This window comes from Pleurodeles waltl, chromosome 11, assembly GCF_031143425.1.
Source record: "Pleurodeles waltl isolate 20211129_DDA chromosome 11, aPleWal1.hap1.20221129, whole genome shotgun sequence".
Classification (NCBI taxonomy): domain Eukaryota; kingdom Metazoa; phylum Chordata; class Amphibia; order Caudata; family Salamandridae; genus Pleurodeles; species Pleurodeles waltl.
This window is the reverse complement of record NC_090450.1, coordinates 440,164,022-440,189,253: the sequence shown is the minus strand read 5'-3', so window position 1 is coordinate 440,189,253 and position 25,232 is coordinate 440,164,022. Positions and strand designations below refer to the sequence as shown.

The following is a 25,232-nucleotide window of genomic DNA, read 5'->3' as shown; positions in this document are numbered from 1 at the left end:
GAGGTGTGTGCCGATGATTACAAGACTAATTCAGTGGGTGAATGAATAAGAATGGGGAACTGCATGATGGAAGAGTGGGTTCATGCATAGAGGTAGATGCAAAAAGTGGATGTTGAATTGATTGATTGGTTGGTTGGTAAGATATGTACATGAATGAGTGAATGAAGGGTCAGAGGCAGTGTGGAGGTGAAGTAATGTGGTGAAGCTAGGTCAGTGAAGAAAGCAGCGTAATGGAACAGGCTTAGTTTCTACTGTGCGACATTGAGTGGGTGAGTGTACAGGTAGCTGGTTGGGTGGATGGATGAGAGGGTGAGTGCACAGACAGATGGCTGTGTGAACATCTGACTAAATGCTTGCTGAATGGGTGTGTATTGATTGGTGAATGATGGAGGACATGGATGAATAAAGGGGTACGTTAATTAAAACAAAAGTATACATTAGTGGGCTTGTTAATAATATTAGCATCGCTTTGGAGGATGGTTTAACTTCAGCAGAATAAGATGCGAGAAATGTTCCTCGCCCATGAAATATTGTATCAATGTGCCTTCCACAACTTTACTTGCATGTAATTGGCTTTCCATAGGAATCCGTGCTCTCAATAACACATAATGGCAGCACCAGTCTTTGTACAATATCTTTAAAAAGTATGTGAGATTGTAAAATTTAGGGTTGTGCATCGCTCTGCGTCAGGGTGGACACCGCCTGTCTCACAGTTGACTCTTGCAGGATAGTGTTCTCCGATGATCAGCTAAAAGCTTGTGAATGTGGTGGTTGTGTTCTGTGCAGGTGCCATAAGATTGTTTATAATGCTTGTTTCACTTCCATTGTAGAAGTTATGGTTAAAGCAGGATTTAAAGACCTGGTGCAAACAATATGATTCAATTTGCAAAGTATGAAGAAAGGAAATATATTATTTGTTCTTTTAGAAATGATTGCACAGCTCAGAGTCCTGAGTTATAACCCTCTGCTGTTTACATTTCTTTTAATTGGCGGTTTCAAACTATCTACATGGAGAACTGAACTGAACATCTCTATTTCAACATCAGTCACAAAGGTTTACAGTAGTGCTTCACATACCTTTTTAAAACTACTACATAATTTTGAGAATGGCAAATGTTCGAGCCCCTCCTACCTTTAGTGGGCACGTGGAGTGCGATTTTCCCAATGCCCCCCCCCCTTTCTTTTTTTTCCTTCTCCATGTAACTAAAGCATTGGGTGGTAACGCATTGTCATTTATAGACCGCACATTTTCCATTGAAATAACCACTAAATTTGCTCAGCCATACAGGTTTACTTATAAAATTGTATACCACAAAAATAATGTGCACTAATTAGGTTTCTGTTTAATATTTATCATTTTGTGCATCTCAGTGCTGTGCCTTGAGTTTTTTTTTAATTTTTTTTTTTATCTTATTGAAATCTGTTTCCAGCACAGGTCAGAGTAAAAAAAAAAAAAAAAAAAAATTTGCTTGATTTTTGCTTTCCTAGCTGCTGAATGCATATAGTCCATTTACAGGTATTTACGCTTTGTTGTGAATCACATAAAAATGACATCGTCCATCCATTTCTTTCACACTCCCTGTATCCAACAAAGATTCACATAATTCTTTTTAAAAACTCCTCTCACATTGCAGTCGGAGAAAGAAAAGTAAACACCAGTCTTCTTGTTAAAATAACCAGCAATTTGTCACATGACCCTGCCTGACTTTTGACCTTTGTCTTTGACGCACTGATAAATGTGACAAGATAATATAAAGGCACCCTCATTTATTGCTCATCTTTCCAGGACCACCAAAAGATGACTTGTGGCCCAAAGTTTGGTAAACACTGGCTTACAGTGTTGTGAAGCACATGGGTGTGGAATTTATTAAAATATCTACTTGTACATGGGACAGGCTGCTTCTTAACTCTTCTTGTCTTGTTAGAAAAAAACAAACAAATCTACTTGTCCCTTTGGTGCCATGTAGTGTGGCGACAAATTATTGCAGCAATCTCATTATGTAAGAGCTCCGATAATAGCCTCTCCTATCATCCCTCGGCTAATACTATAGCAGGGCTTGAATACTTGCAATTTCAATCCCTACTATAGCAGTTTCCTTATTTTGCCACTGTTCCACAGATCTACATACTGGGACTTGAGGAAGCAGTAAGCAATAGTTCCAGGGCTGTAATGCCTTTGAGCCTGGAAACCTACTAACTTGCATGTTTTAAGGATTTTCTCAAATTTTTTCCCATACGTAGAAAGGTTGGAAATTTACTCCTGACAATGGCAGAAGTAAAAGTCCTTCCAGGATTGGGAAAAAAGTGGTTGAAGGGAAAGCTAAGTTGTAAACGCTCAACAGTTTTTCCCTCAAGTAAATCTACACAGGTTTGCTTGTGCTAAAATACAGTTCACAAATATTTTCTAGGAGTACGATTTTTCTGGTCTGCTTCTACAAATTCTTGTGAATTCATGAAAGCCACTAATTCAAAGAGATATACCATGAGTGTGCTTATGTGACATTCTTTAAGGATTGGGTCCCTAATTAGGTTTGTCGATAACCAAGACATTTTGTTTTTATTAAAATGATATTTCTCCATCTGTATATCGGCTGGCTTTACTGTGAGTGATCGCATTCTGCTGCTCTGCAAGGAGCGTATTGGCACCAAAGGTAGTTTTGTTCAGTTCCAGGAACTACTTTGGCAATCAGTGGTGTAACTAAACTGGAGGGGACGCCCCTGCAAAGAACACTAGGAGGCCTCCCCCTCCAGACTCACTCAGGGCAGGTGCTGTGCTGAGGGGGCCCCGTCTGGAGGGGTCCCCGCACCGCAGGGGCTGCAGAGCCTTTGTTACACCACTGGTGGCAGTGTGTGCTTTGAGACCAAAAGCATTTTTTGTGCTTTTTGTCAATATTTGTTACAATGGTGCGGGCCTGGCAGCTCCCACAACAATAAAGTGTTGCAAAAACCATGTCACAGCGAGAAACTCATCGACAAAACCAAAAGACACAACACATGCAGGATCAGTTGACTTTGCCAGCGTTTGTTTATTTTCATGCTTCCCTTAATCTTGTTGAAAATTGTTTACCTTGATTTTCTTTTAGGAATATTTTTTGGGAAATACTAGCATACATCAACGCATTTTACTAAATGACGCTTCAAAGAAATAGCACTTAAATTTCATAGTAGCGAAATGTTTGTTTTTCTACTCCATTTTTTTTTCTGAACATTTTGGGACGTATTTATATGAAACTGGCACATCAGTACCAATGTACCTGTTTTCTTGCGCCATTCCTACCTCACTTAACAACACCACGGGTGTGCCACACTTACAATACAGTGCACCACGGCGCACGTTAGGCCAGTAGCATCAAAAGTTGTGACGTTATTGTCGAGCTTTGCTGCACTAGCCTCCAAGAGTTTAACGCTTGTGCAGCAAAGTGCAAGAAGGCCAATTGATTAAAATGGGTGCGCCACTTTAACACCTGCTTTGAGCAGGCTTCAAAAATGAAGCCAAACATGGCGCAGTGGAATCCTGTAGATTTCACTGATATTTTTGCAGGCCTCCTAACGCCGGAAGGACCCCCTTGCACACATTATGCCTGACGCAGACATAATGTGGCACAAGGGGTCGCAAAGTGGTGCAATGCATGCATTGTTGCACTTTGTAAATATGGAACGGTGAAAATTGCCTCCTTGAGCCACATTAGCGTAATAAAAAAAAAAAAATGCTAGTGTGGTGCAAGGAGGCGCTAGCACCTTGTAAATCTTGCCCTTTATTTTGAAAGAAAAGAATCATCACTCTTGATTACAAGCCTCTGCAAATATTTGCATTTATTCAGAGAGCGTTTTGGGATCATTATACTTAGCCTCATATTGTTAAAGTAAACACACATGTTTGAAAAGTTTATTTTTTCTAACTGGAACCCCTGACGGTGGTGCAGAGTAACCTTAAAACGTGTTTGCAGCTCTCACCCTTATAATAAAGGCTTTTGATTAATAAACCATAAATAAAAGTTCGAACACCATTAACTTGGGCACACATTACCTCAACTGCAGGCATTCCCTTCTCTGTAAACTGGCAGCCAAGGGGTTTGTGCTGCAGAAGGTTGAGCCTACTTGTCCCAAGGACAAAATAAACATGAACGTTTGTTGCTCTTGACCCCAAACAATATGTCCCAGGCATAGGGCAATAGGAATTCCACACCCGGGAAGCAGAATATTTCTTTTGAAGTTGTTTCAGATGCTTTCAATGATTTTGGTTAGATAAAACACAGTTCAGCAATGTGCAGCATGCAAGCATGGTACCAAAACCCTGAATTCCAGAGAGCTAATTTGTCTTTATTCGTGGTTTTAATGAGGTGCTGGAGAAACCAGAAAAAATAATAGCCAGCCAGATATTATTTTTGAGCTCTCACCTGCCTCATGTAATAATAATAATATTCATAAATGAAAAATATGCACATATTCATGCATAGTAAGGCTTTAGTTATGCCTGGTTTATCCAAAAGCCATTCACATTTTACCACTGCCAGCCAAAGCATGCAGCATAGGGTAGTAGGAGTCCTTTTCAGCATTAGCTCTCTTACACAGGGAGTGGACATATTTTTCCTGCTCTCATGTACACATCTGCACATTTGCGAAAGCTTTTTGCTTTCCATTCTTTATCCTTTTTTTTTAGTCGTCCTTGTCTGTTTAAACTTTGTCTTTTGGATACAATAATCCATAGGCAAGGTAGACAGGTTTGACACCTTTAACCTTGCTCGACTGTTCATGTCCCGTGGACTTGGAGTCCCCCAAGGCTGTATTCTTTACATAGGGCCCCGGGGCATGGGGGTCCCGAGTCCACAAATTGCCCCCATTGATTAGTAATTTCAGGAAGATTGCATCCATCCCTGCGAACTTGGCCCTTCCCAGGAGAATTTCTAGTGATGGTAGGGGATCCTTACTCACTCTGTTCTCCGCTCAGTCTTCTTGGGGACACAACTTCAGTTTTGGTTCTGGGTACCAGCTTTAGGCCTCAGGATTATTTCTTCAGGCCCCCTGATGTGTAAGTTGGACTTCTGTTGAATAGCTTGATTTTTCCTGCTCTCTTGCTGGACCTCTCCTATCTCTAGCCTTCTGATGCTCTCTCCTACTGGATGTGCATCTTTCACAGCCAAATACAGACCACTCTCCTTGCTGCACTCCCCAGGTCCCACAGTTTTCTGCATACTTAAAGGGCAATGTGATTCAGCAGAATCAAGGGCCATTCCTCAGAAGTCCCAGGGGAACCTTCCAGGGTCCCCGTGCAAGTCTATTGCTCAAACTGTTGCTAAGGGAATATTAGGGGGCATTGCCACTAACCCTGGAGATACCTGGCGGTGCCCTGGGCACCAGCTGGGACGAAGTGCTTCAGTCCATCTTTTTAGTGGGGTATGTGGATTCTCCTTCTAGCTGGGCATTCTCTCACCATTGTCCTTCCCAGATTCATTGTCTTATCAAATGTGTCTCTCTTGTGCAGGGTATTTAAGTGGGTATGGAAAGTTCTAGAAGGTAGGTACCTCTACCCAGCCGCATCAATGCACCCCTGCCCCATAACTTCCCCACAGCAGTCTGGGACATTTAAAAATGGCACATTTAAGTGGTCTGTATAAAGACTTTCCCCTTTGGAGTCTTAGCTGTGCCCCCAGCTAACACCCCTGCCTGATTCCTTCCCACCAAAACTTTGAAGGGGAGCCCCTCCTATGTTTGGCTACAGATGTCTGAAATGTGTGCTTGTGTTTTGAGCTTTGGCTTGCCAAAGCCAGATAAAGTGTGAGAAGTTAACTAAAATATGTAGATTCCCACCCCTCCCCTCCTGTTCCCAGAAGAGGGCCAAGCGCTATTAATAGCTCTTTTGTGTGGGAAGGCTGTTGATCCTCCTGCTGGTCAGCAGAGCAAGTAACTTGGCATAATGACATTTCATAAAGTGCCTTAAGGTATACAGTTCTCACAAAAGTGACAATGAATCAACTCGTGGTGTACATGTTTGCACCAAAAATTTATACCTGACTGCTATTTAAAGGTCTTCGTATGGTGAAACTGCAGTAGCTCAGTCTGCCCTAAGGTGAAAGGCAGGGAGCACACGACCTTTCAGTAGACACTACAGACCGACACTACGACTGCCCACTCACATTATAGAGCCTGCACCAGGTCAGCTCCGATCCCTGAAGGGTCTCTTCTGTGACAGGCTACCTGTACGCAGATCTAGGCTAAACTAGACTGTAGTCTCACAAGCACAGCCCTCGCATATATGCACACATGAGTGCTCACATGTTCATGTGTAAGCAGACCAGAATCTCTTACAAGATAAGGCAGATGCAGGCAGCTAGGGTAAGGCAGATACTGTTGGTTATCACTGTCAGTCCTTGTCTTCCGAAAGGCTCTGGTGGTGTGACAGTCTCACAGTAAAGGTCCAAATTCTTGGTAGTCAAAAGTAAAAAAAAAATTAATTAATAATCGAGGGGAATAAAACTTTGCGACGTTTTGCATTAAAAATTAATCAATGACTAAAGTAGCAGTTACCAAGCTCAGACCTATTAGCTTTGCGGATGGTTGTCTCCTTTTTGTTTTCCAAGAAAGTAACTCTAATCCCCAAACTTGAACTTTAAACTGGAGCTAAATCTCTATCTTTAAATAAGAAGTGAAATTCGATCTTACTTTCCGTTCACTATTTCTCAGATACAAGAGTAAACTGAGGAATTGAAATCATCTTCAAATCAATATCGCAGAAATAATCTTAATTTTAGGAAGACTTAATGATATCTGTACTAAAGAGCCAACAATTTGGTTGATTTTTGTGACTGCCTCTGTTGTAAGCAATGAGAATTTAGCTTGGTGGATTTTGTTTGAGTATGGGCTGACCTGATGTTGCTCGTCAATGGGTAAGGGTAGACTATCTTGTATGCTGTCAAGAAGGCCTTGTTCGGGGTGTGGAGAATTTAAAATTCTATTCTGTGCTCCGCGGGAGTACTTGTAAGGTAGACTTGGTGCGGTCTTAATTTTTCATTTGGAACAACAGGTTAAATGCCTAGTTTTTACTCTTGGTATACTCATGATTTTTGGAGAAATGGGATAGAATATATTTCTCTTGTCCACATATGCCATGGTCAGCTTCACCTGGTGTTTGTATTTTGGAGGGGAATACCTTTACTAATCTTTACTAACATCTTTATTTGGATTGGGGATTTGTGTGACTCATTTAGTGTAGCCATTTGTTATACTTTCTGCATCCATGTTGGAGCTCATCTGAACATCTAGATCAAGTGCTTGTGATCTGGTTTACCTTTTCACAATCAAATCCCCGAACCACTGTTTTACTCTGTAAGGAAATGCCTCCTTGGCATGGTTGCCCCCTGACTTTTTGCCTTTGCTGATGCTATGTTTACAATTGAAAGTGTGCTGAGGCCTGCTAACCAGGCCCCAGCACCAGTGTTCTTTCCCTAACCTGTACTTTTGTATCCACAATTGGCAGACCCTGGCATCCAGATAAGTCCCTTGTAACTGGTACTTCTAGTACCAAGGGCCCTGATGCCAAGGAAGGTCTCTGAGGGCTGCAGCATGTCTTATGCCACCCTGGAGACCTCTCACTCAGCACAGACACACTGCTTGCCAGCTTGTGTGTGCTAGTGAGGACAAAACGAGTAAGTCGACATGGCACTCCCCTCAGGGTGCCATGCCAGCCTCTCACTGCCTATGCAGTATAGGTAAGCCACCCCTCTAGCAGGCCTTACAGCCCTAAGGCAGGGTGCACTATACCATAGGTGAGGGTACCAGTGCATGAGCATGGTACCCCTACAGTGTCTAAACAAAACCTTAGACATTGTAAGTGCAGGGTAGCCATAAGAGTATATGGTCTGGGAGTCTGTCAAACACGAACTCCACAGCACCATAATGGCTACACTGAAAACTGGGAAGTTTGGTATCAAACTTCTCAGCACAATAAATGCACACTGATGCCAGTGTACATTTTATTATAAAATACACCCCAGAGGGCACCTTAGAGGTGCCCCCTGAAACTTAACCGACTATCTGTGTAGGCTGACTAGTTTTAGCAGCCTGCCACAAACCGAGACATGTTGCTGGCCCCATGGGGAGAGTGCCTTTGTCACTCTGAGGCCAGTAACAAAGCCTGCACTGGGTGGAGATGCTAACACCTCCCCCAGGCAGGAATTGTCACACCTGGCGGTGAGCCTCAAAGGCTCACCTCCTTTGTGCCAACCCAGCAGGACACTCCAGCTAGTGGAGTTGCCCGCCCCCTCCGGCCAGGCCCCACTTTTGGCGGCAAGGCCGGAGAAAATAATGAGAAAAACAAGGAGGAGTCACTGGCCAGTCAGGACAGCCCCTAAGGTGTCCTGAGCTGAAGTGACTCTAACTTTTAGAAATCCTCCATCTTGCATATGGAGGATTCCCCCAATAGGGTTAGGATTGTGACCCCCTCCCCTTGGGAGGAGGCACAAAGAGGGTGTACCCACCCTCAGGGCTAGTAGCCATTGGCTACTAACCCCCCAGACCTAAACACGCCCTTAAATTTAGTATTTAAGGGCTACCCTGAACCCTAGAAAATTAGATTCCTGCAACTACAAGAAGAAGGACTGCCTAGCTGAAAACCCCTGCAGAGGAAGACCAGAAGACGACAACTGCCTTGGCTCCAGAAACTCACCGGCCTGTCTCCTGCCTTCCAAAGATCCTGCTCCAGCGACGCCTTCCAAAGGGACCAGCGACCTCGACATCCTCTGAGGACTGCCCCTGCTTCGAAAAGACAAGAAACTCCCGAGGACAGCGGACCTGCTCCAAGAAAAGCTGCAACTTTGTTTCCAGCAGCTTTAAAGAACCCTGCAAGCTCCCCGCAAGAAGCGTGAGACTTGCAACACTGCACCCGGCGACCCCGACTCGGCTGGTGGCGATCCAACACCTCAGGAGGGACCCCAGGACTACTCTGATACTGTGAGTACCAAAACCTGTCCCCCCTGAGTTCCCACAGCGCCGCCTGCAGAGGGAATCCCGAGGCTTCCCCTGACCGCGACTCTTTGAATCCAAAGTCCCGACGCCTGGGAGAGACCCTGCACCCGCAGCCCCCAGGACCTGAAGGACCGGACTTTCACTGGAGAAGTGACCCCCAGGAGTCCCTCTCCCTTGCCCAAGTGGAGGTTTCCCCGAGGAACCCCCCCCCTTGCCTGCCTGCAGCGCTGAAGAGATCCCGAGATCTCTCATAGACTAACATTGCGAACCCGACGCCTGTTTCTACACTGCACCCGGCCGCCCCCGCGCTGCTGAGGGTGAAATTTCTGTGTGGACTTGTGTCCCCCCCGTTGCCCTACAAAACCCCCCTGGTCTGCCCTCCGAAGACGCGGGTACTTACCTGCAAGCAGACCGGAACCGGGGCACCCCCTTCTCTCCATTCTAGCCTATGTGTTTTGGGCACCACTTTGAACTCTGCACCTGACCGGCCCTGAGCTGCTGGTGTGGTGACTTTGGGGTTGCTCTGAACCCCCAACGGTGGGCTACCTTGGACCAAGAACTAAGCCCTGTAAGTGTCTTACTTACCTGGTTAACCTAACAAATACTTACCTCCCCTAGGAACTGTGAAAATTGCACTAAGTGTCCACTTTTAAAACAGCTATTTGTGAATAACTTGAAAAGTATACATGCAATTTTGATGATTTGAAGTTCCTAAAGTACTTACCTGCAATACCTTTCGAATGAGATATTACATGTAGAATTTGAACCTATGGTTCTTAAAATAAACTAAGAAAAGATATTTTTCTATACAAAAACCTATTGGCTGGATTTGTCTCCGAGTGTGTGTACCTCATTTATTGTCTATGTGTATGTACAACAAATGCTTAACACTACTCCTTGGATAAGCCTACTGCTCGACCACACTACCACAAAATAGAGCATTAGTATTATCTCTTTTTGCCACTATCTTACCTCTAAGGGGAACCCTTGGACTCTGTGCATACTATTCCTTACTTTGAAATAGTGCATACAGAGCCAACTTCCTACATACTCCCATCTAGAAAATAATTTTCCTTCAAACTGTGATGGGTGGGATCTAGTTGTTGTTGAAGTTTCTGACATCTGAGTTTGCTTCTATGTGCCATAGGCAGGAGAAGTGCCAGGGCTACACTGGTGTGTGGTCCTACTCAGGAATGCTAAAAATATCCTGTCAGTTGTGTGTGCTGTGCGTTGCTGTCTCTGCTTTCTTTATGGACCTGAAACATACAGTCCGAGTAGTTGTAATTTTCACCTCATTTTTGGAGTTTACTGGTTAATTCTGTTTCAGTAATTGGGATACTGTAGATTTTGTATGATATTAGGTGTGTAGTTTTCATTTGGGGAGAGGCTATGAGAATAGTGAATATATGGTGTTAAATACCTGGGATTTCTCATTAGAGAGAGTGTCTCTGTGCTTAAGAGTTTTATGTCCTTGAAAGTGGGTATCCAGAAGGTTATGCAGGGAATCATTTTAGGCAAGTTTGTGGTGCTTTGTGCCTTATTTCAGTCTCAAAGCTCTGTGTACGAAAGTGGAAGTCTGTAATATGAGGAATGGGAAGAATGGGAATAATCAGTGCTTATTTGCTGTGCACTCATAGATTTACATTTTTGTGTTAAGAATATTAGTAGGGCTTGGCATTCTTGTGGACGGTAGGTAGTACATAATAATGTTTTCATTTTCCTGAAGATCTTTACCTTTTTGTTTATCACTCGCTGCCTCATTGGTGTGAGGGGTGCAGCTTGCAATTATTACTCTTGCCCTCATAGGTGCTGGAACACTTCCATTGAAATGCCCAGGTGTTGGAACTCTTCCATTTACAGTCCAGCATATTATCATTTATAAGCATACTTCATAGTAATAGTTGCCCATTTTTAGTTACACAGAGTAGTTAGACTTCCATAAAACCCAACGTCTTTAAAATAAAAAAATGCTTTCATTCATCTCTGATACATTAACATACGGGTACATACGTACAGCTTCAGCTCTGATTGAACCTTAAAGCTTTTTATATTTTATATTGTTACATGTTATTTGGTTCCATGACTGAGAATAGGCCAAGACCACTGGTTTTCATGCACATATCCTGTTAATTGAATAGCACTTCACAGACTGGCTGTGATATAAAGTTTGAACAAGTCTCTTAACCATGCTTCGTAAAGTTTTTATACTGAAGTTTCTTTCAAAGCTTTCTGATTCTTTTGCTTTAGGTGGGTTATAAACCAAAGGATAGTTTGTCAGTGAGGATTTTTCAAATGACTTTTCTTCTAGGGGCTCCATTTGCCTGATCAAGTTTAGAGTTGTGTGTTCTGCTGTGTACCCGACAGGGTTTCGAGGTGCTGGGGAGAGGGGGGGGGTGCTGCTAGCGTTTGAAGAGCCATGTCTTGAGGAGTCTCCTGAAGGTGAGGAGGTCCTGGGTCTGGCGTAGTGAGGTGGGGAGAGAGTTCCAGGTCTTGGCGGCGAGGAAGGAGAAGGATCTGCCGCCAGAAGTCTTGCGCTGGATTCGGGGGACGATGGCGAGGGCGAGGTTGGCAGAGCATAGTTGACGTGTGGGGACGTAGAAGTTGTCTGGTGTTCAGGTAGGTGGGTCCGGTGTTGTGTAGTGCCTTGTGTGCGTGGGTGAGGAGTTTGAAGGTGATCCTTTTTTCCACGGGGAGCCAGTGGAGGTCCTTCAGGTGAGGGGAGATGTGACATCGGCGGGGTATGTCGAGGATCAGGCGGGCGGATGCGTTCTGGATGCGTTGGAGTCGTTTGATGTCTTTCGTTGGGATGCCTGTGTAGAGTGCGTTGCCGTAGTCAAGTCTGCTACTGACGAGGGCTTGAGTCATCGTCTTCCTGGTTCCTGTTGGAATCCACTTGAAGATCCTGGGGAGCATGCGGAGGGTGTTGAAACAAGAAGAGGAGACGGCGTTGATCTGTTTGGACATGGTGAGAGCGGAGTCGAGGACGAAGCCGAGGTTTCGTGCATGGCTGGCTGGGGTGGGTGGGGGTCCGAGGGCGGTGGGCCACCAGGAGTCGTTCCAGGCCGAGTGGGTGCGTCCGAGGATGAGGACTTCCGTCTTGTCGGAGTTGAGCTTCAGGCGGCTGTTGCTCATCCACTCGGCGATGGATTTTAGTCCCTCATGGAGGTTGGTTTTGGCGGTGAGCGGATCTTTGGTCGGGGAGAGGACGAGCTGGGTGTCGTCGGCGTAGGAGATGATGCTGAGGTTGTGTTGACGGGCCAGTTGTGCGAGGGGGGGGGCCATGTAGATGTTGAACAACGTTGGGCTAAGAGAGGAGCCTTGGGGGACGCCGCAGATGAGGTTGGTGGCTTTGGAGCGGAAGGGTGAGAGTCGGACTCTCTGGGTTCTGTCGGAGAGGAAGGATGAGATCCAGTTGAGGGCTTTGTCTTGGATGCCGGCTTCGTGGAGACGGGTTAGCAGGGTGCGGTGGCAGACTGTGTCGAAAGCGGCTGATAGGTCGAGGAGGATGAGGGCTGAGGTTTCGCTGTTGTCCATTTGTTGTCTGATGTCATCTGTGGCGGCGAGGAGTGCGGTCTCAGTGCTGTGGTTTCGTCTGAATCCAGATTGAGAGGGGTCTAGGATGGAGTTGTCTTCTAGGAAGTGGGCGAGCTGTGCGTTGACAATCTTCTCGATGACTTTCGCTGGAAAAGGGAGGAGAGAGATCGGTCGGAAGTTTTTGAGATCGTTGGGGTCAGCCTTGGGTTTCTTGAGGAGGGGTTGGATTTCTGCGTGCTTCCAGCTGTCCGGGAAGGTGGCGGTGTTGAAGGAGAGGTTGATGATCTTGCGGAGTTTGGGGGCGATGGTGGCGTCGGCTTTGTTGAATACGTGATGTGGGCACGGGTCCGTGGGAGAGCCTGAGTGGATGGAATTCATGGTTGTTAGGGTTTCGGCGTCGTCTACTTGGGTCCAGGTGGTGAGGCGGCAGGCGTGGGAGGAGTCGTCGGGGGTGGGGTCTGGCGGAGGTGCGGTGTTGAAGCTGTCGTGGATGGCTGCGATTTTCTGGTGGAAGAAGGTGGAGAGATCGTCGCAGAGTTTCTGGGTGGGAGGGACGTCGTTGACGTTGGCGTTGGGGTTGGAGAGTTCCTTCACGATGCAGAAGAGTTCTTTGCAGTCGTGGGCGTTGTTGTTGAGGCGTTCTGTGAAGTGGGTGCGCTTGGCGAGTCGGATCCGTGGGTGGTGGTCACGGTTGGCGTCCTTGAGGGTAGCAAGGTTGTCGGGTGTGCGCTCGAGGATCCATTTCTTCTTGAGTTTCTGGCAGGTGCGTTTGGAGGTGGTCAGTTCGTCTGTGAACCAGGCTGGTTTTTTCTTTTCTTGGTTGGCGGTGGGTTTCTTGAGTGGGGCTAAGGTGTTGGCGCAGTTGAGGATCCATTGATGGAGGTTGATGGCGGTGGTGCTCGGGTCGGTGGGGTCGGGTGGTGGGTATTTGGCGAGTGTGCTGGTTAGTTGGTCTTCGGTGACTTTTCCCCAGCGGCGGTGAGGCGGTAGAGGGATGCGGTGGTGTTCGGTGTTTTTCTTGAAGGTAAAGTGGACGCAGTGATGGTCGGTCCAGTGGAGTTCGGAGGTGTGGCTGAAAGAGATGTGGTTGCTTGAGGTGAAGAGTGGGTCAAGTGTGTGTCCGGCGATGTGGGTGGGAGTGTTGACCAGTTGACGGAGTCCGAGGTTGAGGAGGTTGGTGGTCAGTGATGCGGTGTTGGCGTCGTTGTTGTTTTCCAGGTGGAAGTTTAGATCTCCCAGGAGGATGTAGTCTGGAGAGGCGAGGGCGTGGGTGCTTGCGAGGTCGGAGACGGTGTCGCTGAAGGGGGCTCTTGGTCCTGGAGGGCGGTATATGAGGGTTCCTCTGAGGGTAGTGTTGGGATCCGTGTGAATCTGGAAGTGGAGGTGTTCGGCTGTCTTGAGGGTGTCGTCCGTGTGGGTGTGGATCTTGAGGGTAGATTTGTGGGCGATGGCTATCCCTCCGCCGATTCCGTTAGTGCGATCTCTTCTGGTGATCTTGTATCCGTCAGGTATGGCGATGGCGATGTCAGGGGCCGAAGAGTCGTTCCACCAGGTTTCGGTCAGGAAGGCCACGTCTGGGGCGGTGGTGTCGAGCAAGTCCCAGAGCTCGATGGCGTGTTTTCGTGCGGAGCGTGTGTTGAGGAGGATGCAGTGCAGGTGGTTTGTGTTGGTTGTTGCTGGCTTCGTTGTTCTGTTGCAGGAGAAGTTGCAGGTGCGGCAGGAAAAAGGTCCTTTGGTGTGCTTCGGTGTGGCCAGGAAGCACTCTGTGTAGGGGCCAGGGTTGAAGGCGAGGAGTTCGCGGGCCGAGTATCGGAAGCAGGAGGTGCGGGGGGCGTGAGGACCAGGGGGGTGACGCTGGGCGCGGTCCAGGCGCGGACGCGCAGCACCAGCCATTAAGAAGGGAGGGGGGAGGGAGGAGCAGCTGGGAGGCGGGAGGGAGCGGCGAATGGGGGCGTGAGGGGGGCGGGCCGCAGGGAGGCAGCGTCAGGGAGCGAAGAGCAAGGGGGAGCGCACAAGGGGCGAAAACACGAAAAACAAGGCACAAAAAAGTCGGGCACAATTTTAAAAACAGTCACAATTTGAAAACAGTCACAGAAATACACTAATGGCACAGTATACAATCGGGGAAACAGCAATCAGAGGGGCACAACGGGGGCAGATGCGCAGGAGGCGAGGCGCTTGAAAACAGTAAAAACGCACTTACAGGACGAATGTATAAGAGTCCACGTTTCCTTTCTCTTCAGATGGAATAATTCTTTAACAGAAGTGCAAAGGTCCAAATGAAGGGGCAGATAGCTGAAAAAACAACACTCTTGTAGAGTGCTTAAATACAAAGAAAAAGTAGATCTAAAAAAATTAGCAATTGAATGACGCAAGTAATGCATCCATGTTCTAGGTGGGTGGCTAACGCACAGAAGAAGGAGGCCTACGGCAGCTACCCATTAAAAAGCAACCAAGTGAAAATGGCTAAAGCTAACAAAAATGGTAAGGTATGGGTGGTCTTTGCCCACTCTTCTAAAACAAAAGGTTTGAAAGAGACATGTTGTCCTTGGCAAGACCTAAAAATGGAAAAAGTATGTACAGGTCCAAGGTGTTTTTTTTTTTTTTTTTTTTTTTGTAGGAGCCAGGTGTCGACATTGCTGAAAGCTAAGGTTAGGTGTAGAAATATTATTGTGTTTGGATTCAACTTCCTGCTTCTTTCTTCCATCACGTTACACTTCATGTCTGCTTATCTCTTGTTCATGTTTTCTTCCTTTGTCTGTTTTCCTGTTTTTCTCTTCCCTTTTCCTCTTTTTCTCGTCACTCTTTTTACTGGATTAAAGTCTAATGATAAAACATAGGTACTTATCTCCAAAGGTGAGTGGAGGTGGCCACCACATCATCCACCTGTGCAAATTAAGCCTTGTCTTTCTTCTTCACAGTCTACGATATTGTCAAGAATTTTACTGCAGATTATGACAAAGCCCTGATTTTCAACAAAGTTCACCACGAGCTGAATCAATTCTGCAGTGTACACACCCTTCAGGAGGTCTACATCGAGCTATTTGGTAAGTCAGTACTGACACTGGGCTATTCTTTGGCTCTTCTTGTCATTCTCTTTGTGAATGTAGAAATCTGTCTCAGCCACCATCATGTGTATGGGTCTAGCTATGCACCTTATTCTTTGATTTTTATAATAGTCTCCTACTATAATCTAAATAGACTCCTGCAATCTGTAACTGTCGGAAAAAAGGAAGGATACCAGTCACTTACACGAGTCCAATCTGACCCGAACTTGCTGTTCCTATTAGTCACCCCTCCTAAATAGGGACATGCCTTCATGGGACCACACCGGCCAATAGCCAGGCTTGCAAACACTTTGAATTGTCCTGGACTAAAGAGGGTCATCTACCCCTGGCCGCGCTCTGTCCCATGAAGCCCTGTCCCCTACTTGGGAGGGGTGACTAATAAGAACAGCAAGTTCGGGTCAGATTGGACTTGGGTAAGTGACTGGTATCCTTCCTTTTTTCTGACAGTTACAGATTGCAGGAGCCTATTTAGTTTATAGTAGGAGAGATTTAAGATACACTAGGTCCTGAAGAAGCGTCATAGGATCCTTTTTGGACCATAGAGACGCAAAACATGTCGACCTCATTTTGAGGTAGGTCCGGTAGTTCCTGGCCTCCTCCCTTTCTCAACAAGCTGATACAGAGTGGTTGAGCATCATCTCTATTCCACTCCTGAGTTACGTTTTTAATCTTGGCCATCACCCTACACAGATAAATAAATTTAGTATTCAGAGGGTCTTGAGCTAATTTTTGTTTTTCTGTTGTTCTCCCCGCTTTTTCTCCTTACTCACTTTTGGGGTTTGTGGCATCATCGATAAAAGATCTCCGGCAAAGAGCCCCCCTACAGGGGTTGCCCGTTAGACATTGCAGCGCCGGTCTGACGAGGAGCACGTCGAATGATGAAGCATGACACCCAATAGGGTGTGTGAAGACTCTTGCTCCTAATCATTAGGACTGCATAGTATTCACCCCGTCTTTCTTTTTGGAACAGTGTATTTCATTATATAATAGTATCCACAGGAGGGCATGCACTGGACCATCAATCCTCCGAATCCCCCTTCTTTCTTGAAGTATAAAGAACATTTACACCATTTGTTATGCGTCATTTATCAATGGATTCTTATTCAAAATAACCATTTACTTCTTGGCATATTCGTACCACTGAGTCAATTATTCTGTTTGTTTATCTTGCACAATTTTTGTAATTTAATGTTTTTATCTTTAAGTTATCGTTTTTTAAAATTTTTTTTTTTTTTTTTAAGTATCACAGATCTAAGTACTAAACATGTTAATGCATTGGTACGGACAGTAGTTACGGGCTCTTTTTGTGTGTATTTCTGTGCCTGTTGCAACACTGAACTAGGCATCAGCTCTTAAGGAGCTTTTAAAAATGGACGTTCACTGCGATTCCGCAGACTTTTGTACATAGTGGATTTATAATAAATAAGTATGGTAATTGCATGTCTTTTTGCACTTCAACAAAGAGCCATTTGTATGTAAGCAAGATATTTGTACTTGCAGAAAAACGCGTTTCAGTTCAGTGCATCTGAACGTTTCTCTAGTTGAAATTGCATTGGCCAGTCTTTAATATCGAGAACACTACAGCAGGTACACACAGCAAGGTTAATTAATTATGCTTCCTTTTTTAGTAACTCAATTACCAAGCATTGTATGGTCTATGGAGTAGACTTAGCATATTCAGCTGTCAAATCCTCATTGCAGGCCCATCTACGTGTTGTTTTTTACCCCATATCTGCAGTTCCCTGGGTTTCTTTTTTTTAGATAATTCATCGGTCTTTCGGATTGTATATCAGACTTCAGTATCATATCAGATGAAGAACTTATTGGTCGTCGTTAAATGGAGGTCCATTCTTGTGACAATATCTAATGTATCCAGAAAAATACAGCTAAGCCAGTGAAGCTGCTGATCTTGGTGGGAGCTTTCAGATCTTTAGAGACAACCCTCAATATAAAAATATATAAGTATTCTCCGAATGACATAAAACAGCCTTTGGTGTATTTTCTGTAATGCTCATGAAGGAAGAGCGATTGTTCACCACCAGTAATTTATTCTGTTTTTGACCAGATCAAATCGATGAAAATCTCAAGTTTTCGTTGCAGCAAGATCTGACATCTATGGCACCTGGACTAATTATACAGGTAATGGGGAGAAGGGGTGGAACAGTAAGGAAATGTAGATGATCTACAAATAAGATTGCTATCTTTGAAACTTGCATATGAACTGAAGAATCCCGAAAGTGGTCACAAAACACACTAGTACACATCTCTCGCTTCTATGCACCAGCACACATTTAGCAGCACTGTAAGATTCTGTCACATGTAAAGCAGGCACAGCACGTGCAAATGTAGTGCGTGCTTCTCTCAGTCGGAGGGGTCTATGCACTGGCACCAGCAGTGCAGGATTCCCTCTTACACAAGAGGCACAGCTCGGGCCTCAGAACTGCATCCCTTCCTACCAAATAGAGAACAGATACGGCAAGGGTAGCAGCAGTAAAAGGTTTGCTCTTAAATATCCGGTGCAGCTCAGGCAACATTAGTGCAGGTATTTCGATCTTTCTTGCTCGTGTCTAACAGATGTCTACCTAACTCCTGGCTTCATAGTTTAGGTACATTTTAAGCATGTTCTAAAAATAAAAGTGAAGAGTGTAGGGCAAATACTGCCGACCAAGGTTAAAACCACAAAAATGCAATATCATAAGTATTGCAATCCTTATGATATCGAATAGAGCGTTAGTAGTCTCCAGCGCCAAATGAGATTTATGAAATGCAGAAGCTTAATGAAATTGTTTGCTTACTATTTGCCTGCTCAGAAATGAGACCATATTGGAGGAGCTTTAGTTCTGTTGTACGAATGGGCTTTTGTGCTCGACTTGGATGCTTCTTCGTCATCTGATGTATTACTACTCTGCAGTCAATAAAAGGATACCAATCCCTCAATTGCATCAAGTGACTTATTTGTCTAACAGTTTGCGCCTTACCTTACTGCATCTGGATGCTCATGACACTCTTGTGCTCTCTGGGGCTGAAGTTGGCCACAGAGGATTTTCTGCCTTACTAAAATAACTTGGATGGGGTTAAGAAACCTATATTTTATTTTCACCTGCCCCTTGAAAGATTTAAAACCTATGTAGAGGGTTTTGCTGGGACCCCTCATCTTATTTATCAATGTGTGTAGCTGTAAACATGACCACATATAAAAAGGCGAAGAGTCCTAACTAAACCCTGTTGGCATGTGTTTGACTTAGTGTCAGTCAGGTGAGAATAAACTGTTTTCTACCACAACACAATTTCAGTTTTGTCCTGAGACTCCCTTATAACACAGATGGCAATATAGACAAGTTGACATTAGCTCACTAAGACATCTTCAAAGGAACATGGGAAGCTACACTTTGACACACAGCGGCTCCTAGAGCACATAATCAAAATGCAAGCATCTATTAGTAATGGCACCCAACCTGTATGAGGAAGCATGTCAAATGACATGGATGAGGGTCTGGCGTCCTTTTACTTAATGTAGGGTTATCATTTTCACACTGAGGCTCAAGCACACTAAGGTCACCTTCACTATAAAAATGCCTTCGAATTTTAGATCCACATTTCATTTTAGCCTTTTTAAAAGTTTCCTCTTACTCCCTTCTTAGTACAAAATCCAGCATACTGGGTAGTATTCTTTACAACACAACTCTTTCTTAAGTTATGTTTAGAAAGTACCAAATCCTTAGTTAATAAAGAGAGAAGGGCAAACAGATTGCTGTGATCACTCCAGCTTGTGTGGGAAACGTTGCAAAATTAGTGACTTGGTCTGAAAACCACAAAGCACTCAACATACAAAAAAAGAGAGCAAGCCTCCTTCAGGTGTAGATGCTCACAACCTATATGAAATTGACTCTTCTTCATTCATTTGAATTGAATTTTAGACACAGAATTCCATGCTTGAGAGTGAATGTAGCAGGACAAATACCACAAACCAGTAGATGGACATCGAGGGTTTAGAAGGTGCTTCCCGGTTTCCTCACCCTCAATGCTGGTTAGTGTATTCTGAAACCGGTGAGGGGATTGCATCCTTTTAAATGCTTCTCTCTCCTGGGAAGTAGAACATGGACCTCCATTTCAGACCTCAGCAGAACACATAGTGAGCAGGAGACAATAGCTTCTTGAAGGCAGGTCTAGGCCTTTCTCTCTACACCTGAACCAACACTTGTTATGTCTTTTTCCCAGTGTCCTGAATTCCTCATAATGTCCAGGTACACACTCAAATAGAAGCGAGAGGAGTGAAAGTTTAATGTATTGATCATTCACAAAATGTGTTAAAGTTTGTAAAGCTTGTCCCTTTTATGTAACAACAATGTTTGCTACTCGTATTAACAATTTGCAAGGACGTCATAACCTCTGTCCATAACTGAACTGTGTGTTGATAAGTCACTTTCCTCTTTCTTTCTTTTTTCTCCACCAGGCTGTCCGAGTTACAAAGCCTAACATCCCAGAAACAATTCGTAGAAATTATGAACTCATGTAAGTCTATATGCTCTGTAAGGGGAGTACCGAAAAAGCAAGGGCTATTGTACATTTTCTGATATCATGCTCCCACTGTACTCTCCAGTTGACTCTCATTCTGAATGTCTTCATTCTTTCTCATAAAGACATTAGTGGGTCAGAACTGGATGATGCATTATCATTCCTTTCTGTTTTTTACACTGTTTGATAGTGGCAGCTTTGGATTGTTTCGTTTAACTTTGTTAATATTGCGTGTGACATATGTCTTACAAGTTAAATTACCTTACTAGTGAGTTTTTATGCTATCTTTATTTGTTTTCATTAAGGAAACAGCATGATATGATAACAAAACAAGCATTGGCAAAGCCTGTAAGTCCCACCTCTGCAACAGCTATTGGCTTTGCCAGTGTGTTTTAGCCATATTATACACAAGCATGGTTAAATGTTTTCGATGTAGAGGAGAATGATACTGAATGGAGGAGCGTGGAGTGGTGTAGAAGGGCTTAATGTCATGGCACGGAGTGTAGTAGAGTGTTTAAGAGTGGAGTGGCACAGGTTGACTTAGAGTGGAGTGTCATAGAATGGAGTGGAGTAGAGGGTTGTATAGTGGTGTGGTGAGTCATGGAGTAGTGTGTTATGGAGGGTCACAGAGTGTTGAGAAGTGGCATAGAATGGAGTACAGTAGATTTGAATAGAGTGTTGTTGAGTGAAGGGGCATAGAGTTGAGTGACATAGAGCCGAGTGAGATGGCATGAAGTAGTGTCATAGTGTGAAGTGACAAAGCAGAGGGGTGTAGAAGAGAGTGGAGTAAAGTGTTGTATAGTTGAATAAAGTGTCATAGAGGGGAATGCCATGGAGTGTTGAAGAGTGGCATAGCATTGAGTGGAGTAAAGTGTCATTAGAGTGGCAAGGAGTGTCATTGAGTGTTGTGGATTGGCGTGGGGTCCCCGTAGATTGTCCATGTAGTGGAGTGTCATAACGTGGATTGGAATGGCATAGAATGAAGTGGCATAGGGAGTGGAGTAATGTAGAGGGGCATAGACTGTGATGGAGTGGGGCAATGTAGAGTGGAGGGGCATAGAGTGTTGTGGTGTAATGTAGATTAGAGAGTTGTAACAAAGAGTGAATTAAAGTGTTGTAGTGGAGCACAGTAGTTTATAGTGGAGTTGTGTCATAGAGTGGAGTGGTGTAGAGTGAAGCGGCATAGAATGGAGGTGAGTGTCATAAAGTGGAGTGGCATGACGTGGGTAGTGTTGAATGGAGTAATCATAGAGTGGCGTAGAGTGTCATAGACTGCAGTATCTTAGAGTGAAGTGGAGAGGTGTAGCTAAGAGGGGAGTAGAGTGTTGTGGAGTATACCTGGCGTTGTAAAGCACTGCCATTACAGACAACACATGACCATTTCAATCAACCAGTAATCTTTATCCGATCACTGAAAAGCAGATTATAAAATATATCACTTTACAGGTATATGTAAATGTAAGGAAATGCCTCCTTGGCATGGTTACCCCCTGACTTTTTGCCTTTGCTGATTCTATGTTTTTAATTGAAAGTGTGCTGAGGCCTGCTAACCAGGCCCCAGCACCAGTGTTCTTTCCCTAACCTGTACTTTTTGATTCCACATTTGGCACACCCTGGCATCCAGGTAAGTCCCTTGTAACTGGTACCCCTGGTACCAAGGGCCCTGATGCCAGGGAAGGTTTCTAAGGGCTGCAGCATATCTTATGCCACCCTAGGGACCCCTCACTCAGCACAGGCTTGCCAGCTTGTGTGTGCTGGTGAGAACAAAACGAGTAAGTCGACATGGCACTCCCCTCAGGGTGCCATGCCAACCTCACACTGCCTATGCAGTATAGATAAGTCACCCCTCTAGTAGGCCTTACAGCCCTAAGGCAGGGTGCACTATACCATAGGTGAGGGCACCAGTGCATGAGCACTGTGCCCCTACAGTGTCTAAGCCAAACCTTAGACATTGTAAGTGCAGGGTAGCCATAAGAGTATATGGTCTGGGAGTCTGTCAAATACGGACTCCACAGCACCATAATGGCTACACTGAAAACTGGGAAGTTTGGTATCAAACTTCTCAGCACAATAAATGCACACTGATGCCAGTGTACATTTTATTGTAAAATACACCCAGAGGGCACCTTAGAGGTGCCCCCTGAAACCTAATCCAACTACCCGTGTAGGCTGACTGGTTCTAGCAGCCTGCCACACTCGAGACATGTTGCTGGCCACATGGGGAGAGTGCCTTTGTCACTCTGTGGCCTGTAACAAAGCCTGCACTGGGTGGAGATGCTATCACCTCCCCCAGGCAGGAGCTGTAACACCTGGCGGTGAGCCTCAAAGGCTTACCCCCTTTGTTCCAGCACCACAGGGCACTCCAGCTAGTGGAGTTGCCTGCCCCCTCCGGTCACGGCCCCACTTTTGGCGGCAAGGCTGGAGGAGATAATGAGAATAACAAGGAGGAGTCACTGGCCAGTCAGGACAGCCCCTAAGGTGTCCTGAGCTGAAGTGACTCTAACTTTTAGAAATCCTCCATCTTGCAGATGGAGGATTCCCCCAATAGGGATAGGAATGTGACCCCCTCCCCTTGGGAGGAGGCACAAAGAGGGTGTACCCACCCTCAGGGCTAGTAGCCATTGGCTACTAACCCCCCAGACCTAAACACGCCCTTAAATTTAGTATTTAAGGGCTCCCCTGAACCTAAGAATTTAGATTCCTGCAACTTACCGAAGAAGAAGACTGCTGAGCTGAAAACCCCTGCAGAAGAAGAAAGAAGACACCAACTGCTTTGGCCCCAGTCCTACCAGCCTGTCTCCTGCCTTCTAAAGAAACCTGCTCCAGCGACGCTTTCTCAAGGACCAGCGACCTCTGAATCCTCAGAGGACTGCCCTGCTTCAAGAGGAACAAGAAACTCCCGAGGACAGCGGACCTGCTCCAAAAAGACTGCAACTTTGTTACAGAGGAGCAGATTTAAAGACCCCTGCAATCCCCGCAAGAAGCGTGAGACTTGCAACACTGCACCCGGCGACCCCGACTCGACTGGTGGAGAAACAACACCTCAGGGAGGACCCTCCGGCGACTCTGAGACTGTGAGTAACCAAAGTTGTCCCCCCTGATCCCCCACAGCGACGCCTGCAGAGGGAATCCCGAGGCTCCCCCTGACCGCGACTGCCTGACTCTAAAATCCCTATGGTTCTTAAAATAAACTAAGAAAATATATTTTTCTATACAAAAACCTATTGGCCTGGAATTGTCTCTGAGTGTGTGTTCCTCATTTATTGCCTGTGTGTATGTACAACAAATGCTTAACACTACTCCTTTGATAAGCCTACTGCTCGACCACACTACCACAAAATAGAGCATTAGTATTATCTCTTTTTGCCACTATCTTACCTCTAAGGGGAACCCTTGGACTCTGTGCATACTATTCCTTACTTTGAAATAGTGCATACAGAGCCAACTTCCTACATTGGTGGATCAGCGGTGGGGTACAAGACTTTGCATTTGCTGGACTACTCAGCCAATACCTGATCACACGACAAATTCCAAAAATTGTCATTAGAAATTGATTTTTGCAATTTGAGCTATTTTTTCTAAATTCTTAAAAGACCTGCTAGGGCCTTGTGTTAGATCCTGTTTAGCATTTCTTTTAGAGTTTAAAAGTTTGTGAAAGTTTGAATTAGAACCTAGAACTAGTTTTAGATTCTTAAAAAGTATTCCAACTTTTAGAAACATAATGTCTAGTGCAGAGATGAATGTGGTGGAACTCGACACTACCCCTTACCTCCATCTTAGGATGAGGGAGCTAAGGTCACTCTGTAAAATAAAGAAAATAACAATGGGCCCCAGATCTTCCAAACTACAGCTCCAGGAGCTTTTGGCAGAGTTTGAAAGAGCCAACCCCTCTGAGGATGGCAACACAGAGGATGAAGATAGTGACTTGGAGGGCAATTCCCCCCATCCAGCCCTTCTTAGGGAGAACAGGGCTGCTCAAGCCCTGACTCCAAACATAATAGTCAGAAATGCTGTGTCCCTCACAGGAGAGACCAACATCTCTGAAATCACTGAGGATAGCCCCAGTGAAGAGGATATCCAATTAGCCAGGATGGCCAAGAGATTGGCTCTGGAAAGGCAGATCCTAACCATAGAAAGGGAAAGAAAAGAGATGGGCCTAGGACCCATCAATGGTGGCAGCAACGTAACTAGGGTCAGAGATTCTCCTGACATGTTGAAAATCCCTAAAGGGATTGTAACTAAATATGAAGATGGTGATGACATCACCAAATGGTTCACAGCGTTTGAGAGGGCTTGTGTAACCAGAAAAGTTAACAGATCTCACTGGGGTGCTCTCCTTTGGGAAATGTTCACTGGAAAGTGTAGGGATAGACTCCTCACACTCTCTGGACAAGATGCAGAATCTTATGACCTCATGAAGGGAACCCTGATTGAGGGCTTTGGATTCTCCACTGAGGAGTATAGGATTAGATTCAGGGGGGCTCAAAAATCCTCGAGCCAGACCTGGGTTGATTTTGTAGACTACTCAGTGAAAACACTGGATGGTTGGATTCAAGGCAGTGGTGTAAATAATTATGATGGGCTGTACAATTTATTTGTGAAGGAACACCTGTTAAGTAATTGTTTCAATGATAAACTGCATCAGCATCTGGTAGACCTAGGACCAATTTCTCCCCAAGAATTGGGAAAGAAGGCGGACCATTGGGTCAAGACTAGGGTGACCAAGACTTCCACAGGGGGTGACCAAAGGAAAGGGGTCACAAAGCCTCCCCAGGGGAAGAGTGTTTGAGACATCCAAAAACAAAAATAGTCAAGAGTCTTCTACAGGCCCCCAAAAACCTGCACAGGAGGGTGGGCCCAGAGCCTCTTCACAAACCAATTTTGGGTACAGGGGTAAAAACTTTGATCCCAAAAAGGCCTGGTGTCGTAGCTGTAATCAGCCTGGACACCAAACTGGAGACAAGGCCTGTCCCCAGAAAAATACCACTTCTAACTCCACTCCAGCTAAAACTGGAATGGCCAGTCTCCAAGTGGGATCAACAGTGTGCCCAGAGCAAATCAGGTGTCACACTGAAGCTACATTAGTCTCTGAGGGTGGGGTGGATTTAGCCACACTGGCTGCCTGGCCTCCTAACATGCAAAAATACAGGCAGC

The 25,232-nt window shown here is 45.3% G+C and overlaps 1 protein-coding gene across 2 annotated transcripts in view; it reads left to right on the top strand.

Moving 5' to 3' along the window:
• Positions 1-25,232, top strand: part of ERLIN2 (ER lipid raft associated 2) — a 307,636-nt gene that overhangs the window by 82,573 nt on the left and 199,831 nt on the right. For both annotated transcript variants that reach the window (XM_069213801.1, XM_069213802.1), the window contains exons 6-8: positions 15,417-15,542; positions 17,629-17,702; positions 20,017-20,075. In XM_069213801.1, coding sequence (XP_069069902.1) covers positions 15,417-15,542; positions 17,629-17,702; positions 20,017-20,075 — 259 coding nt within the window. The remainder of the gene's footprint in view (positions 1-15,416; positions 15,543-17,628; positions 17,703-20,016; positions 20,076-25,232) is intronic.